The sequence below is a fragment of the Amblyraja radiata genome, chromosome 5 (assembly GCF_010909765.2).
Source record: "Amblyraja radiata isolate CabotCenter1 chromosome 5, sAmbRad1.1.pri, whole genome shotgun sequence".
In the NCBI taxonomy this organism is placed as follows: domain Eukaryota; kingdom Metazoa; phylum Chordata; class Chondrichthyes; order Rajiformes; family Rajidae; genus Amblyraja; species Amblyraja radiata.
Genome location: NC_045960.1, coordinates 85,693,636 through 85,712,894, shown reverse-complemented (window position 1 = coordinate 85,712,894; position 19,259 = coordinate 85,693,636). Strand labels below are relative to the sequence as shown.

General features: G+C 43.7%; 2 protein-coding genes across 3 annotated transcripts in view; one reads left to right on the top strand and one right to left on the bottom strand.

The window, feature by feature from the left end:
• Window positions 1–4,037, bottom strand: part of eipr1 (EARP complex and GARP complex interacting protein 1) — a 48,811-nt gene extending 44,774 nt beyond the window's left edge. The window contains exon 1 of the mRNA XM_033021667.1: window positions 3,847–4,037. Coding sequence (XP_032877558.1) covers window positions 3,847–3,888 — 42 coding nt within the window. The 5' untranslated portion in view covers window positions 3,889–4,037. The remainder of the gene's footprint in view (window positions 1–3,846) is intronic.
• The window catches only part of trappc12 (trafficking protein particle complex subunit 12), an 84,376-nt gene continuing 69,135 nt past the window's right edge, over window positions 4,019–19,259 (top strand). Inside the window, exons 1-2 of one of the 2 annotated variants that reach the window (XM_033021664.1) lie at window positions 4,019–4,114; window positions 14,710–15,963. In XM_033021664.1, coding sequence (XP_032877555.1) covers window positions 14,716–15,963 — 1,248 coding nt within the window. In that variant the 5' untranslated portion in view covers window positions 4,019–4,114; window positions 14,710–14,715. Of the gene's footprint in view, window positions 4,179–14,709; window positions 15,964–19,259 lie in introns of both variants that reach the window. The other variant, XM_033021665.1, reaches the window with a different exon arrangement.

Below are 19,259 nucleotides of genomic sequence, written 5' to 3'. Positions count from 1 at the left end.
AGACATAAAAGCTGGAGAAACTCAGCTGGTGAGGCAGCATCTATGGAGCAAAGGAATAGGCAACGTTTCGGGTCGAGAGCCTCCTTCAGACTGACTCAAATGTGCCTTTTAGAATCTGAAATTACTTGTAGATCATCAAAATTTCCCATCAGTTTTAAAGGATCCGTGGTTATGTGGGAGCCAAACAAAGCAGGAGAAAGTCTGTCAAAATGCAGTCAAAAGAATGGGCATTAGTACCTTGTGGTGGGGATTATTTAAGCAGAAACATTGGCTAGCGTATATCAGGACTTATGCACTTATTTGGCACAATTGTTCAGCCTGTCATAGTGGCTTGATTCAGAACAAGTAGGGTTATAATTTTGTAGTCAGTTCACTTTGATTTCAAATGGTACACTGTATCTTCGCATACCAGTTGTCAAACATTTCTACACTGATAAATACATTTAATCTCATTAAGGGACATCTGGCTGTATGTCTCTTATCAACTCGTCTCAACTGGGCGGCATGGTGGCACAGCGGTAGAGAGTTACTGTCTTACAGCGCTAGTTACCTGGGTCCAATCCTAACTACGGGTGCTTGTCTATGGATTTTGTACATTCTCCCCATGACCTGCGTGGATTTTCCCTGGGAGTTCAGGTTTCCTCCCACACTCCAAAGACATACAGATTTGTAGGTTAATTGGCTTGGTCAAATTGTAAATTGTCCGTAGTGTGCGTAGTGTAAGTGTGTGGGGATTGTTGGTCAGCGTGGACCCGGTAGGCCGAAGGTCTGTTTCCGCGCTGTATCTTTAAACTAACTTAATCTCCTCTATTACTATCTGTTTTCTCTGCACCTCTGCAAGTGTAGTCAACTACAAGACATTTAAAATCCACAGAAAAGTAGCAACCTTGGCTTCACTAAGTCTGGAGTCATCCCCAAAAGAATTTGGAGAAGCTAATGCTCGGATTGTTGACATTCATTCACCGGCTCTTCAAAATGGCAATAAACCCAGTATGTTTCTGATAAAAATCCAATTACATCATGAGAACCAATCTTTGAGCAACATGACATTTCTTTACTGATCATGGACAGGTGAATACACGAAGGCAGAACAAGCAAACACGGTTAAAATGGTAATCTTAATTAGAAAACAATAGTAAGAGAGCTCATGGTCCAAAGCACAGGTCAGCTCCTGGCTAAAGTACAGATTACTCCTTCGCATCAGTTTTTCCCCCAAAGAAGAAAATATTTTGTTTAGTCTCAGCAAATTAAGATGGCACACTTGGTTTGTGTACATTGCACTTTGGTGCACTGTTGTCTACTGTCCTGCGTTGCAGTTTTGTACATTTTCTATTTACTTTGTTGCACTATAGTAAGGAAGGTTTTGTTGTCCAATTGTAGCATGTTGTCCAATTGTGTTCTATACAGCACCGAGGTTCTAGGGAAACGCTATCTCATTGCACTGTACACTGTGTACACGGCTGTAATGACAATAAACCCTCGAATCTTGAATGTAGCTGAGATGCTGGACTTGCTAAAAACTGATGAAGAGGAATTACTAAAAAAACCTGACAACGAGTCTTCAAATTGAAACCGATTCTCTTTCCGTACATGGTGTCTGACTTGCCGTGTGTTCCCAGCATTTTTGGCTTTTGTTTCAGATTTCCATCATGAGGAGTTTTTATGGTTTTCATTTACTTGAAAAGCTAATTGCACTTTAAGTAAATAAATCACTTGACCAAGATGAGCCTGTCCAACCTTTCCCTGTAACTCAGGTCTTGCAATATACTCGTAAATCTTCTCTACATATTTTATAGCTTAACAACATCTATGTAATTTCCAATAGCACCGATGACCAAAACTGAACACAATACTCTTGTACAACTGTAACATAATATCCCAACTTCTATACTCAATTCCTTGACTGATAATGCTAATGTGCCAAAAGCTTTCTTCACCATTCATCTATCTGTGCAAGTACAATGAACTTCTTGACAAATTCCTTCAAAATCGTTGATATTGATGACAAACAGCAAAGGGCTCAGCATGAATCCCTGAGGCATACCATAGTCAACGACCTTCCACTACCACCCTCTGCTTCCTATTATCAAGTCAATTCGGTATCCAGTCCATCTCCTCGGACATCCTGTAACCTAACCTTCCAGAGCAGTCTACCATCTGCAACCTTATGAAAGACCTTGCTGAATGCAGCAAGAAGAAACGGTTGATAAACACAAAGTGTTGGAGTATCGCAGCGGCTCAGGCAGTATCTCCAGAGAAAAAGGATGAGTGACGTTTCAGGAAGTCCTTCTCCAGCACTTATCTTCGGTAAGAAACAACATCTGCAGCTCCTTTCTGCACAAGAAGAAATGGTTGACTGAGTTTGGGCTTAAGTTGTGCCTGAGCCCGAGCCATCTTTCCTTTTACATCTAACACGCATCTCGCTCTTTAATGTTTCTACTCTTGGATTAACTTGTTTGTATTTTTGCTTTTTAAAATCTTTCTTGCGTCTGCTTCACAGGTGATCAATACCTTTTAGAGGTTAGATTCAATTCAACTTTCCTGCACCTTCTCCATTATCTCCACCCAGGGATCCCAGCTGTCCTTCCAGAAATATGCACTTCTTGAAGCCTCATTGACTGCATTCCGTGCTGCCGGTGCGGCCTTCTTGACATTAGCGAGACCAAGCATAGAAAAGCCAACTGGACGTCCCTGTGTTCCCATTTTGAACGCACCTTTCCATTCCCATGCCACCCTTTCTGTCCTGGGCCTCCTCCATTGCTAGGGTGAGGCCATACACAAACTGGAGGACCAGCACCTCAAATTCCGCTTGTTACTTTAAATTACAACCCAATGGTATGAACATTGTATTCTCCAATTTCAAGTAACCACCACTCACCCCCTCTTCCCTGTGCACGCCCCTTCCCCCAATGTGGATTTATTTCTCCCGCTATTTCCCACACTCCCAAAAACAAGAGGGATACATCGTTGCAAACTGTAGAATTGGTTTAGCGACTTTTCATAGATCACGACACCCCGAGCCAACAATCGGCCTATGAACCATAGATGAACCACCCTGCCTGATGTCATCTGTTCCCGGCCCTGGTTTGTCCTGGTGTTTTCTTGCTTCTAGTCCCTCCCTCTCCTCCTTACAATTTGTCTGACGAAGGTTGGCGGCCCGAAATGTCTGAAGAAGGGTTTCGGCCCGAAACGTCACCTATTTCCTTCGCTCCATAGATGCTGCTGCACCCGCTGAGTTTCTCCAGCATTTTTGTGTACCCTGTCACCTATCTATGTTCTCCAGATATGCTACCTGACACCCTGGGTTACTCCAGCGTTGTGTGTCTATCTTTGGTACAAACCAGCATACAAACGGGGCATAACACTCTTGCTCTGGGATCTGTATATCGGCTCAACGAAACAGTCAGAGTTTCGTGTAGTAAGGAACTGCAGATGCTGGTTTACACCGAAGATAAGACACAAAATGCTGAAGTAACTCAGCGGGTCAGGTAGCATTTCTGGAAAAAAAGTAATAGGTGACGTTTTGGGTCGAGACCCTTCTTCGGACTGGAGCCTTGGCTCGGTGTCCTATGGAGTGACAGCAACTTCTATTGCAGGCATTTGCATCACTTAAATGGACGGGTTGTTATTAAAGACTTTGCATCACGTCCTTGTCTAAAGATGGGTTTTACAGCCAACGAAGCGCGGTGGGCACTAGTGTGGCGATGAGAGAGAGGCACAGCAGCTTATTACGGGGCACATTCACCCCAACATGAGGCCAACCCCAAACTGCTGGCTCCGGCCTCACCGACCAGGATCCACCTTCACTTGGGTGTCGTCCAACCCCCCCCCCAAACCTCTGCATACCTGGAATTCAAGCCCATAAATAACAGGCGCGTCGTCTTCCATCTCCTCTGCTTGTATTTCAAATAAACGTTGGGGGGGCGGGAGAGCGGCAATAGAGAGATAAAATGAATTAAAACACACAACAAACAGCAACAATAACAAGCCCTTCAGGCCGCCGACTCTGACGGTTCGCGAAACGGACGCCGCGGCTTCCCGTCCGTGCGCTCTTCCTGCTGGAGCTGCGCATGCGGGGAGCGGAGGACAGGCCGGCTGGTGGCAGCGACGTCAGGTGAGGAAGTGCGAGCGCGAGCGCGAGTGGGCGCCGGGGAACGGTCGCTGGGTCGCGAGGCGAGGTGAGGTGAGGCCGCGCGGACCTGCCCCTGGCGACACCCACTCCACCCACCCCCACCCTCACCCCCCACCCCCACCCTCACCCCACACCCCCACCCTCAACCCACACCCCCCACCCACATCCACCTCACCCTCCACCCTCCCCACCTCATCCCCCACCCTCACCCCCCACCTCACACCCACCCTCACCCCCCACCCACACCCACCTCACCCCACACCCACACCCCCCTCACCCCCTCACACCCACCCCACACCCACCTCACCCCCCACCTCACACCCTCCCCACCTCACCCCACACCCACCCACCCCCCCCCCCACCCCCACCCCCCCCCCCACCCCCCCCCCCCCCCACCCCCCCCCCCCCACACCCCCCCCCCCACCCCCCCCCACCCCCCCCCCACCCCCCCCCCCCACCCCCCCCCCCCACCCCCCCCCCCCACCCCCCCCCCACCCCCCCCCCCCCCCCCCCCCCCCCACCCCCCCCCCCCCCCACCCCCCCCCCCCACCCCCCCCCCCCCCCCCCCCACCCCCCACCCCCCCCCCCCCACCCCCCCCCCCCCACCCCCCCCCCACCCCCACCCCCCCCCCCCCCACCCCCCCCCCCCCCACCCCCCCCCCCCCCACCCCCCCCACCCACCCCCCCCCACCCCCCCACCACCCCCCCCCCCCCCCCCCCCACCCCCCACCCCCACCCCCCCCACCACCCCCCACCCCCCCCCCCCCCCCCACCCCCACCTCACACCCACCTCACCCCCACCTCACACCCCCACCTCACACCTCACCCCCCACCTCACACCCACCTCACACCCACACCCACCACCTCACCCCCCCCCCCCCACACCCACCTCACCCCCCACCCACACCCTCCCCGCCTCACCCCCCACCCACACCCACCTCGTCCATGCCCACCAAAATTCCCTGACCTGAATTAGTCCTGTTTGCCTGCCTGCGTTTTGCCCATATCCCTCTAAACATCTATCCATGTACCTATCCGGATGCCTTCTAAATGTTGTTATTGTATGTGCCTCAACTATTTCCTCTGATAACTCATTCCATATACTCACCACTCTTTCAGTGAAAACGTCATCCCTCAGGTTCATGAAAATCTTTCCCATCTCATCTTAAACCTTTGTCCATGGTTCTTGAATCCCCTGCTCTGGGTAAAAAAAAAACTGCATTCACCCTTATCAATTACCCTCATCATACAGTGTGGAAACCGGCTCAACATGTCCCATCGACAATAGTCCCACCTGCCTGCGTTTGGCCCATATCCCTCTAATCCTATCCATGTATCTGCAAATACTTTTTAAAGGTTGTGATGATACCTGCCTCAGCTACCTCCTCTGGTAGCTTGATCCATATACCTACCACACTTTGTATTAAAAAAAGTTGCCCCTCTGGTTCCTATTAATTATTTTCCCTCACCTTAAACCTTTGTCTGCTGGTTCTTGATTCCACTACTCTGGGTAAAAGAGTACGCCTGCACTACAAGGAATAAAGTCCTAGCCTGCTCAACTTCCCTCTATAGCTCAGGCCCTTGAGTCCTGCAGCATCCTCATAAATCTTCCCTGTACCTTTCCAGCTTAACAACATCTTTCCTGTAAAGGTGACCAAAACTGAACGCAATACTCTAATTGTGACCTCACCAATGTCTTGCACAACATGTCATTTTATACACCTATGTAAGATCACGCCTTAGCCTCTCGAGCTCCAAGGAATAGTTCTAGCTTGCATCTCTCTCTATAGCTCAGTTCCTCAACTCCTGGTAACATCCTCGTAAATCATTTCTGCACTCTTTCCAGCTTATCCTATAGCAGGGTTGATCGAAACAGAATAAAATACTCCTAATGCAGCTCACCAACGTCTTGAACAATGGTAACATAACATTCCAACTTCTAAACTTAATACCCTGACCAATGCAGGCCAATGTGCCAAAAGTCACCTTTACTATTCTATCTACCTGTGACACTACTTTCTGGGAACTGTGTACATTTAGATGTCTCTATTTTACAACACTCCCAGGGCCCTACCATTCACTGTGAAGGTCCTGCACTGGTTTGACTTCTCAAAAAGATAACACCTCGCTCTTAAATGCATCGAACCTCATTGGCCATTCTTCAGCCCACTTGCCCTGCTGATCAGGATCCTTCTGTAATGAAATGTTAGCACAAGGAACTGCAGATGCAGGAATCTTCAATTGAACACAAAGTGCTGGAGGAACTCAGCAGGTCAGGCAAATTATCTGGAGGACATGGAAAGGAGATGAGACTTGAAGAAGGGTCCTGACCTAAAACTTGGTGGCCTATGCATTTGTTCCAGAGATGCTGCCTGACCCACTGAGTTACTCTGGCACTTTGTGTTCTGCATTTGAAATACACTTCACCACCAAGCACTATGGGTGCTGAAGATTGTAAATACAAATCTTCACTGGTTTTCTGTTTACTAATATCCACATTCTTAATTTTTTCCTTTCCTCTCCTACTACCACTGCACTTCCTTCTAATAAATTACTGTAAATAAATCGGGAATCTATCAAGAGCTGGAAATCAAGCCAACTTCATTATCATATGCTCATATGACATATCAAAGATATATCAAATGTAGGGCAAAAACAAAGAACTGCAAGTGCTGGTTTATATCAAAGATAGACGCAAAGTGTTGGAGTAATTCAGTGGGTCATGCAGCATGTTTGGATAAAAAAGATGGGTGATGTTTCGGATTGGGACCCTTCAGACTCAAATTTAAAGCAGCCACGTTGATTAAAGTAATTGGGAGTATCAGTTAGGAATTGAAAAATGAATTGCGAATAATTAACATTTGTTGAAATCATAATCTAGGATTAAGTTATGTATTGTTTATGGTAACCCAGAGGTTTAGGGTTCGGATACCACAATGGCAACTTGTGAAATGTAACTCAGTAAGTTTGTGAACAGACTGGTGCCTGACGAAGTTACTGTCATCGTTGCTATATTGTTGTAAAAATTCACTGGGTTCATTCTCGTGCTTCAGAAAGGAAATGCATAGTTTCTGTTATATGATTGAGCAAGCCATTCTGTGATAAGGTTGTTAAGAATGGGCAATAAATAGCTCAAAAGCACCAGGAGAACAGTTAAATAAACATCTGGGTTGGAGAAGCAATTAGAGACAATAATACAAGGTAAAATGAACAGTTATGAGAATGAACTAATTAAAGGAAGCCAGCACACATTTGTTAAATGTGGTTCATGGTTAAGTAAAATAAGATGCTGAAAACATCAGCAGGTCAGTCAGCATCTGTGGATTGAGAAGCAGAGGTAACGTACAAGGTTGAAAACCCATCATCTTTAAGTAAACCTTTTTCTGATGAAGCCAGTGTGGTTGCTATAAATTGCCAAGCGGTTCTGTCCCGCTGAGTTACTCCAGCTTTTTGTGTCTTGTCTTCGGCTTTTCTTAAAGATGCCTCTTCTTCATAGATGTGAACAAGGTAGAAAACCATGGAATGAAAACGGTGTAAGAATTGCAATAAATGTTTGCAACATTTATTCAGTAATTATTGTGAACAATTCTGGTCACCCCATTACAGGAAGGATGTGGAGGCTTTGGTGAGGGTGCAGAAGAGGTTTACTGCCTGTATTTGAGATTATTAGATATTAGAGATTGGATAAACTTAGATTGTTTTCTCTGAAATGTCTGAGGTTGAGGGAAGACCACTATAGAAAAATTATGGGAGGGATAGATGGGGAAGACAGTCTAAACTTATTTTCTCCAGGAGGGAAATGTCAACGACTAAAGGGCATAGCTTTAAGGTCGGAGAAAAGTTTAAAGGAAAAGTGAGGGGCACGTTTTTTGCACAGAATGGTGGGTGCCTGGGACGCACTACCAAGGGTAGTGGTGGATGCAGATACGATTGACATTTAAGAAGCTTTTGGACAGGCATGGGGATATGGAGGGATAAGGATCACATGCAAGTGGAGGAGATTTGTTTAACTTGGCACCATGTCCAGAGACATTGTGGGCTGAAGGGGCCAGGAGTTGATGTGGGAAAAAGAGGGTGAGGTGAAACAAGCTGTGCTGTTTTCAGGGTCCCAGTCTGCCCCCAAAGTGCTGACTGACCACCATCTCTACTGTCACCATTCTGTTATTCTATAAATACAATCTTGCCGGTGTTCATTATGCCTGGAAACAAGAAATAATTATCCAATGTTTAAACAAAGAAACACGGAACTGAAGATGCTGATTTATAAATGAAGACACTGAGTGCAGGAGTAGCCTAGCAGCTCAGGCAGCATCTGAGGAGAACATGTTAAATGTTTGTATTGGGTTAATGATAATGCTGTAATTTATAAAAGCCCTGTCCCACGGTACGAGTTCATTCCAAGAGCTCTCCTGAGTTTGCCCTGATTTGAACTCGGAGATTTACGGTAATGGTCACTCGTCGGTACTCGGGGCTCTCGTGGACATTTTTCAACATGTTGAAAAATCTTCACGGGTCTTCCCGTACTTACCTGCCGTTAGCGAGTCTTCCCGAGTACCTGCCATTAGCGTTACGAGCCGCTAAGGGACGTCCCCGAGCTCCGATGTACCCGCTACGTTTATTCTCCGTGCTTACCACGAGTTTGATTTTTTTTTTAACTCGGGAGAGCTCTTGGAATGAACTCGTACCGTGGGACAGGGCTTTAACAAAAGCTAAATTTACCTTTCTCAGATGTTAATACAATCATTTAAAAAAAAAAAAATAAACAATTGATAGTAGCCTGTAAATATGAATACCTGTCTGACATATACATTAACCACCAAGCTGTGATCAATGTTTATTGTCTGTATGATAATTTGTGTTTTCTAGATCAGGACCTAGAAGGGTGTGCAGTATAACAGCTTGTGCTATCAGTTAACGTTTGAGGAATTAGTGGTACATTTGTTCTTTTGGATTTTTCCATCATTGTCAAATAGATAGTTGGCAGGTAGCAAAACTGACAAATCAAAAAAAAAAGTTTTGCAAATGGGCTAGCTTCTTTTGCATTTACTTCATTTAGAGTGTTTTAAACAATTAATTCAATCTATACCAAGGCTTTTGCCATTTCCCTGTGATTCTGAAAGCATATATCTCCTGCAGATACATCTACCAGGTTAGTCAGATCGGGTGTTCAGGTGGTGCAATATGATTATGGTAAAATTCAATCATGCTTTGTGTAAAATATGCTGCTGGTTCTTAATATTTGTAAGTATGTAAAAAGAGAAGTTCTTAGAACACTAGAAACAATGAACTGCAGCTGCTGGTTTACAAAAAAAAGACACAGTGCTGGAGTAACTGGGTCAGGCTGCATCTCTGAATCCTAGCCATATTTTCCGGGGTTGGTGCCTTACCTGCTGAGTTACTCCAGCACTTTGTGTCTTTTTTGTCCCGAGACAGGTGATCCCTTCCAAGGAAGAAAAATTGGAAGGTATTTCAACATTGCATTTCAAACAACCTACATTTGTAGTCTGGTTTTTAATCAAAGAACAATACAGTGGCTTGCAAAAGTATTCATACCCCTTGAACTTTTCCACATTTTGTCACGTTACAACCACAAACGTAAATGTATTTTATTGGGATTTTATGTGATAGACCAACACAAAGTGGCGCATAATTGGGAAGTGGAAGGAAAATGATACATGGTTTTCAAATTTTTTTTACAAATAAAAAACTGAAAAGTGTGGCGTGCAAAAGTATTCAGCCCCCTTTACTCTGATACCCCTAAATAAAATCCAGTGCAACCAATTGCCTTCAGAAGTCACCTAATTAGTAAATAAAGTCCACTTGTGTGTAATCTAATCTCAGTATAAATACAGCTGTTCTGTAAAGGCTTCAGAGGTTGAGGGGAGAAGGGTTATTAGTGAAACTAGGTAAATTGGGGATTAAAGGTCGTATATTTAAATGGATTAAGGATTTATTATTTGGGAGGTCAATACAAGTACGAGTTGGAAATCAATACTCAGGAACATTAGATATTGAAAATGGAACACCTCAAGGGAGCATAATAAGTCCTTTACTATTTTTAGTAATGATAAATGATGTATATGAAGAAATTGTAAATGAAATGGGAGTTTCACTGTTTGCGGATGATGGGGCAATCTGGAAAAGGGGGAGAAATGTGAAGTTTATTGTGCAGAAACTACAGAGGGCTATAATAAAGGTACAAGAGTGGTCATATAAATGGGGATTCAAATTTTCTGTGGAAAAGACAAAGATAATGTGTTTTACTAGGAAGAAAATTGGTAATGAGGTAAAACTAAAATTATATAACCAGGAATTGGAGAGAGTAAAATACTATAAATTTTTAGGTTTATGGTTTGATGAGAGGATTACATGGATGGTTCATATTCAGAAAGTAGTGGACAAATGTAAGAAGATACTTAATGTAATGAGATGTTTAGTTGGATGTGATTGGGGGGCAGATAGAACAGCTTTGAACAGCCGCCCGACTCATCACCCACACCAAATCCTGGCATCACATCACTCCAGTCCTCAAAAAACTTCACTGGCTTCCCATTTCCCACCGGATCACCTACAAAATCCTGGTCCTCACCTACAAAGCCCTCCACCATCTGGCCCCCACGTATCTCACTGACCTCCTCTCCCCCTACCAACCCTCACGGTCCCTCAGATCCACATCAGCCGGTCTCCTCTCCATCCACAAGTCCAACCTCCGCAGTTTTGGGGACAGAGCCTTCTCCAGGGCAGCTCCCAGGCTCTGGAACTCCCTCCCCCAACTGATCCGCAATTCCGTGTCCCTCCCCATCTTCCAGTCCCGCCTCAAGACCCATCTCTTCACCTCTGCCTATCCTTAGCCCCACGTCCCCGTCCCTTTTCATCTGTGCATTAATTGCCTCATGCTGTGTTTTGTATTGAATTCTGTCTTTACTTTGTGTACTAGTCATGTCTACTATTTATTTCATTCCCCTTACATGTTTTTCCTATACATGCTCAATTTTTGTAAGGTGTCCTTGAGACTCTTGAAAGGCGCCCATAAATAAAATGTATTATTATATACACTGGGTTAATTAGATCTGTGTTAGATTATGGTTGTGTGGTGTATGGGTCCGCATCGAGTACTTCTCTTAAGAAAATAGACAACATTCAATATCGGGCATTGAGAATATGTACAGGTGCAATAAAAACAACTCCAACAGCAGCATTACAGGTTGAAATGGGGGAGATGCCTCTGGAGATGAGAAGGATACAGCTTTCATTGAATTACTGGATTAACCTACAGGGCCACAGTCAAGAACACCCAGCACAAGTTACTGTCAAACCATGCTGGGAAAAGGAGAGAAGGGAAACAAAAAGTTTTGGATGGACAGTGACCCAGAGAGCATTACAAATCAGCATAGCACAATTAAATGTGGTTCCAACCGTTCCATTACCTTCAATTCCACCTTGGATACTTCCAGATGCAACAGTAGACTTTACAACATTAGAACAGAAAAACAAGGATAAACAACATATGTATAATTCAGTCATCATACAGGAATACATTGACAGATACTACAGTTTTGTCCAAATTTATACAGAAGCATCAAAAGATTCAGTAGATAAAGTAGGAGTAGCATTTATTGTACCAGAATTTCACATCAAAGTAGGGAAGAGGATCAATAATGAGGTCTCAGTATACACAGGTGAAATGATTGCAATATTGTTAGCGGCACAGTGGGTCGAGGATACTAGGCCTTTAAGGACAGTTATTTGTTCAGATTCAAGTTTAGCAATAAAGAATTTACAGCACAGCCATTCAGACAGTAGACCAGACATTTTGATTGAAATACAACAAACACTATTCAGAATTCAAATTATGGGGCTTACAGTCATATTTTTATGGGTGCCAGCACACATTGGCATAAGAGGAAACGAAATGGCAGATAAGGTAGCAAAAGAGGTAACAAAAAGAAGTAAGATTGATTTAAGTATTAACATAGGTAAAACTGAAATCAAAGACATTATTAAGCAAAGACTGAAGGAAAGATGGCAAAAGCAATGGGAGGAAGAGCGGAAAGGACGGTGGTTCTACAGAGTCCAGAGGAAAGTGGGAGAAATGAGATGTGCAGGAAAAAACAGAAAAGAGGAGACAGTAATTTCAAGAATTAGATTTGGACACACTGGTCTGAACAGTACACTTTTTATAATAGGCAAGCATAATACAGGCAGATGTGAATACTGTCGGCAAGAAGAGACAATAGAGCATGTCATTGTACATTGTGAGAGGTATGAGGAGGAGAGAGGACGGATGAGTGAGCAGTTCAGAAAAGAAAGAGTACAATTTGATTTGGTAGATATTTTGCAAGGGAGTTCATATAAGTGCTATCAAATCCTGTTGCTTTTTCTTAGGGTAACCAATTTGTTCGGAAGGATATAGGTTATTAGTATATGTAATGGTGTTGTTTGATCCACACTCCATGCCAGTTGGTGGCGGTAATGCACCAATAAAGTTGTTTGCCAACTGCCAAAAAACACTACATAGAAGAAGAAGAAGGCCTCAGAGGTTTGTTAGAGAACATTAGTGAACAAACAGCATCATGAAGCCCAAGGAACACACCAGACAGGTCAGGGATAAAGTTGTGGAGAAGTTTAAAGCAGGGTTAGGTTATAAAAAAAATCCCAAGCTTTGAACATCTCACAGAGCACTGTTCAATCCATCATCCGAAAATGGAAAGAGTATAGCACAACTGCAAACCTACCAAGACATGGCCGTCCACCTAAACTGACAGGCCGGGCAAGGAGAGCATTGATCAGAGAAGCAGCCAAGGTAACTCTGGAGGAGCTGCAGAGATCCACAGCTCAGGTGGGAGAATCTGTCCACAGGACAACTATTAGTCTTGCACTCCACAAATCGGGCCTTTATGGAAGAGTGGCAAGAAGATAGCCATTGTTGGGGAAAAAAAGCCATAAGAAGTCCCGTTTGCAGTTTGCCACAAGCCATGTGGGGGACACAGCAAACATGTGGAGGAAGGTGCTCTGGTCAGATGAGACCAAAATTGAGGTTTTTGGCCTAAATGCAAAACGCTATGTGTGGCAGAAAACTAACACTGCACATCACCCTGAACACACCATCCCCACTGTGAAACATGGTGGTGGCAGCATCATGCTGCGGGGATGCTTTTCTTCAGCAGGGACAGGGAAGCTGGTCAGAGTTGATGGGAAGATGGATGGAGCCAAATACAGGGCAATCTTGGAAGAAAACCTGTTAGAGTGCAAAAGACTTGAGACTGGGGCGGAGGTTCACCTTCCAGCAGGACAACGACCCTAAACATACAGCCAGAGCTACAATGGAATGGATTAGATCAAAGCATATTCATGTGTTAGAATGGCCCAGTCAAAGTCCAGACCTAAATCCAATTGAGAATCTCTGGCAAGACTTGAAAATTGCTGTTCACAGACGCTCTCCATCCAATCTGACTGAGCTTGAGCTATTTTGCAAAGAAGAATGGGCAAAAATTTCAGTCTCTAGATGTGCAAAGCTGGTAGAGACATACCCCAAAGGACTTGCAGCTGTAATTGCAGCGAAAGGTGGTTCTACAAAGTATTGACTCAGGGGGGCTGAATACTTTTGCACGCCACACTTTTCAGTTTTTTATTTGTAAAAAAATCTGAAAACCATGCATCATTTTCCTTCCACTTCACAATTATGCACCACTTTGCGTTGGTCTATCACATAAAATCCCAATAAAATACATTTACGTTTGTGGTTGTAATGTGACAAAATGTGGAAAAGTTCAAGGGGTATGAAAACCTTTGCAAGCTACTGTCACGATGGAGATGATTTTTCTTTCTTAATCCACAAACATTTAATAATCTGAAGAAGGGTTTCGGCCCAAAACGTCGCCTATTTCCTTCGCTCCATAGATGCTGCTGCACCCGCTGAGTTTCCCCAGCAATTTTGTGTACCTTTAACATTTAAAACAAAATGGTTTGTAGGTACAAATGTGACATTTGTGTGTCAAGATGGTTTGTCGGTACAAATGTGATGTTTGTGTGTCAAGAGTGTTTTATTGTCATGTCCCAGATAGAACAATGAAATTCTTACTTGCTGCAGCACAACAGAATATGTAATCATAATAAATAATATAACAAAAACTCAGGAAAAAAAGAACAACCAATAACAGCGCAATAATAATAATAATAGTCTATTGTAGTTCATAGCTTTTGAGGTTGTTGTGTTTACTAGCCTGATGGTTGTAAGGAAGAAGCTGTTCCTGAACCTGGATGTTACAGTTCTCAGGCTCATGTACCTACTTCCCGATGGCCGTGGTGAGATGAGTGTGTGGCCAGGATGGTGTGGGTCTTTGATGATGTTGGCTGCCTTTTTGAGGCATTTGGACATTTGTGTGTCCAAAGTAAATCCCTTTTAAGAAATCACTAGAAGGAAAAATTAGTTAATTTAAGCTAGCCATTCCAAAAAATATTGCATTTGGGTTAAACACATACTAATGTTAATGTGTACATAATGTTTTGGCTATACTGTCCATAATGTAGCGACATTTAAATATGGAAAGTACTAAAATTGTGAATTTTGGTTGCAGGAAAAGATGGAAAATCTTCATTTCAGCTCTGAGGTTACAGATACCGTAACATTCCATATTGGTGAGGAGATAAATAAAGAGGGTGTGACAACGGTGCTCCAAGAATCCCAACCTCGACAACAGCAAATGCTGTTTGGAACAGAAACTATAGACCTCAGTGGTGATGCATTTGTATCTGAGCCCACAGATAAAATACCTGAGACCTGTCAGATGAATCTGATGGACAAGCTTAATGAACAGATGATGGAGAGTGTAATAATATCTGACTCACCGAGTAATAGTGAGGGTGATGTAGGAGACCTGGCAATCCTGCGTGACTGTGAAGAGGCTTTAGATATGGAATGTGGTGATGTTCGGTCAGTAGGTTCGCAGAAGGAGGATTATAAAGAGGCTTCTGCTGAAGAGAACCAACCTCTTACACCTATTATCAATACTAATGATGACAGGGCTCCAACACAGGAAGAAATGTCTGCCCCACAGAATCTGGAGCTTGCAGTCGAATCAGAAGAAGAGCTTCAAGTAACAACAGAAAGTCTTGAAAATGGACAAGATGGCCAAGTTGAATTCAAATTGCAGGAGAAACAAGGTCCAATGTCATTAGAAACTCTTTTGGCAAAGGATGAAAATCTACCAGTATGCAATATTTTTAATCAGGACAAGCAAGCGAAAGACCAGATTATTACTCCTTTGAAAGCAGATGGCTATGAACCTCAGATGGTAAAATCTCCTAGTTTTGGAACAATCATTGATACTCCAAGTAAGCCACCACTATTTGGAGTTCATCCTAGCCCTAGCCTAAGCAAATTTTTCACAGATGATGCCAGTTCAAGTTCATCGGCAGCTGAATTTTTTGACTCCTTTACATCAACATCTTTTATTTCTGTTAGTAATCCAAATGCTAGTGCTTCAGTACCTGATCGATTGTCCTCACTTTCTAGTCCAGTGTTGGTCAGTCCTTCCAACTCCACAAGCCAAACTTTCATTGTAGGAAATAGTGTAGCACCTTCAGCGTCGTCTTCTGAAATACCTCTGTCACCCAAGCCCTTCACTCAGCTCCAAGCAGCATTTGCAGGAAATGATGATCCCTTTGCAACAGCACTGAACATGAGTGAGGTAGACAGACGGTATGATGCTTGGCTTCCATCTGAAGAGACTAGGAAAATCCTAATTTCTGTAGCTACGCAACAGTTCAACACAGTTTTTATTGACAAGGAAAGATTAACCATGCCTGGCCTGAAGTTTGACAACATACAAGTAAGTGAGTTTCGTTTTTCTAAAAAAAAACTGGGCAGTTGTTTATTTTACAATATTTCTGATATTGAGACGCAAAGATGTGGCATGCATTTAACGAGGAATAAATAGTGATTTTTTTGTAAGAATATAAATACTAGATGTGTTCCTGAAAAAGATCTTGGCTGTATCGATTTACAACTGGCTTGCTGATAGGAGACAGAACCTGATAGTGGTAGGACCATATTCATGCAGGAGATCGGTGACCAGCGGAGTTCCGCCGGGATCTCTGCTGAGACTGCTGCTGTTTGTCATGGCTATCAATTACTCGGACCTAAATATTAAAAGGTTGGTTAATAAGTTTGCAGGTGACACCAAGATTGCTGGGGTCGCAAATGTGAGAAAGGCTGTCAAAGTATACAGTGGAATATCGATCAATTACATAAATGGGCAGGGAAATAGCAGATGGAGTTTAATCTGAGCAAGTGTGAGGCGTTGCACTTTGGGAGGTCACGTGTAAGGGAAAAATATACATTTAAGGGCATAACCCTTAACAGCATTGATGTAAAGAGTGATTTTGCGGTCCAAATCCATAACTCCTTGAAAGTGGCAACACAAGTAGAGTGATAATGAAAGCATGCTTGCTTCCATAGGTCAAGGCATTAAGTATTAGAGTCAATAAGTCATGATGCTGATTTATGTAACTTTGGTCCGGCCATATTTGGAGTATTGTGTGCAGTTCTGGTCACCCCATTACAGGAAGGATGTGGAGGCCGTGGAAAGGGTGCAGAAGAGGTTTACCAGAATAATGCCTGGATTAGGGGTATTAGCTACAGGGAGAGGTTGGACAGATTTGGATTTGTTTTCTTTGGAACGCTGAAGGTTGCAGAAAGAATAGAAAAATAGAAAAAATAAAAAATAATATAAAAATCAAATATCGAGGGCATAACCTTTAGGTGAGAAGGGCAAAGTTTAACTGAGATGCGCGGGGCAAGAGTTTTACATAGATAAAGGTGAGTGCTGAAACATGTTGACGGATGTGGTGGATGAAGCAGATATGTTGGTAGCATTTAAAAGACCTTTGGTTGGGTCCATGCATATACAGGGAATGGAGGGATACGGGTCATATGCAGGTAGACAATTGATGGTCTTTGCACCATGTTCGGCACAGACATTGATACCCACGTGGCCTGTTCTCGTGCTGTACTGTTGTATGTTCATTACTGGTGCATTTAGTGAAGTGTATGAGAGAATAGGACTTGCACTAAACATTTGCAAAATGTGATCCTCGGTGGCACTACAGTGCCTCCCACCAATAAAGGTCCACGTGATACCCTGGAAAATGTGGGTCACTTCCCATATCTCTAGCCACCTGAACGAAAGCAGACGTGATGAAAGTTGCTACCATCCATCATGTGTCAGCATAATCCTTGGCCAACTGAGGAAAATAATGCTTGAAGATCTGGACCTTAAACCTTGCAGAGGGCTCTGGTCTATAGGATATTAATGATTGTGCCACCCTGTACTAGCTGTGGACTGCATCCAGTAAAGCACAAGAGAAATGCCATCAGTGCAATCCCACAAAATCCTCCTAACCCATCAATCGGATAAGCAAACTCCTAGGCCAATATTTGTGGATTGTGACCCCACTTACACTTAGTCAGCCTCAAATGAGAAGCCATGATAGTCACATTCCTGACAGCACAATAGGCCTCAGGTCTCTGTCATGGCAAAGAATGACAATGTCATGGCATGAGGATAGAATAAATAATTCATTGACATTCTTAATTTGTGCTTTGAAAAAATGTAACTTCCCCCACTGAATTCATGGCAAATGTCAAGCTGAAAATGGAGCAAAAATGACTGGGTGATTTATTTTTTTTGCTGGAATTTGAGGGACTGTTGGGAGCAAGCAAAAACCAAATCAAATGTCTAGGTACCTACCTGATCTCCCAGTTGCTCATCACTTCAATTCCCCCTCCCATTCCCAATCTGACCTTTCTGTCCTGGGTCTTCTCCAATGTCAGAGTGAGGCCCAGGGCAAATCGGAGCATCAGCACCTCATATTTTGTTTGGGTAGCTTTCACTCCAGCGGTATGAACATTGACTTCTCTAACTTCAAATAGCCCTTGCCAGGGCTGCCAACATTGGGTGAGAATTGGGAGTGAGAAATTGCGAGAGATCAAGCCCGAGGGAGCATAGCGACCGGGGGGGAGTTGGTACGGAGCTTTTGCATTTATCAGCTTGAAATTGTGCGATCTGGTGCATACTGTAGCAAATCTTTTAACTTGCACTTGAATGCACCATTTATGCTTTAAATTGGTTTAGCTACGAATAAGGTTAGGATACATTACATTCCTAATTACATTCCGCAATAGAGCCAGGCTTTGATCAACAGGTGCAGCACATGAATGATCTTAGTATATTCATGTATGGAAATCAGATTATAATCAAGCACTTGGCCCATGTTGACCAACCTGGGTCTCACTGCACACCTGGTACTACTTCTGACCCTGACTCCAGTTGCACACCTTCTCTCATTCCTGACCCTGAGTCCAGCCTTGCACCTAGCCCCCTATTCTACCCTGATCATAGCTGCTTACCTGCTTAGGTTCCCATTGCTGAACACTCCCATTGTCCCAGCTTTTCCAGATCTTGACACTGTACTATTCCAGACCTTGACTCTGGATGTACACTTGGCCTTGCTCCTAGCCCCTCTGCTCTGACAATATATCTGGCCCACACATAAAGCCCCATATCTGACCATATTGGACTGAACCTATTACGTTCAAGTCTGAAGAAGGGTCTCAACCTGAAATGTCACCTATTCCTTCGCCCCATAGATGCTGCCTCACCCGCTGAATTTCTCCAGCATTTTTGTCTACCTTCGATTTTGCCAGCATCTGCAGTCCTTACTTAAACGTTCAAGTCCACAGGTGCTTATCTAATGCGGTAATCTTTTATTGGGTACTTCACGGACCAAATTTTATATAACAAAATTTACTGCATCCATTGGCTTCCTTGTTATCTAACATGCTAGTTACTTTGTCAAATAAGTCATCAATTGGTTGAACACAATTTCTCATCCATAAAATTATGCTCACTCAGCTGTATAAGTATTCTGTTACAATTTCCTTCATTTTCCTAACAAACTGTCCTAAAGTCATTTTCACCCCCAATATTTTCAGTATTTAGTTGTCTTCCTCTCAGCTGGGACTTTTCTGAAATGCAATGGCCAATAACAATATATATATTTAAGCAATAATATTCTATGATATTCTTGAGAGTTCATAATATTTTCTGTGGTATTCATAACACAA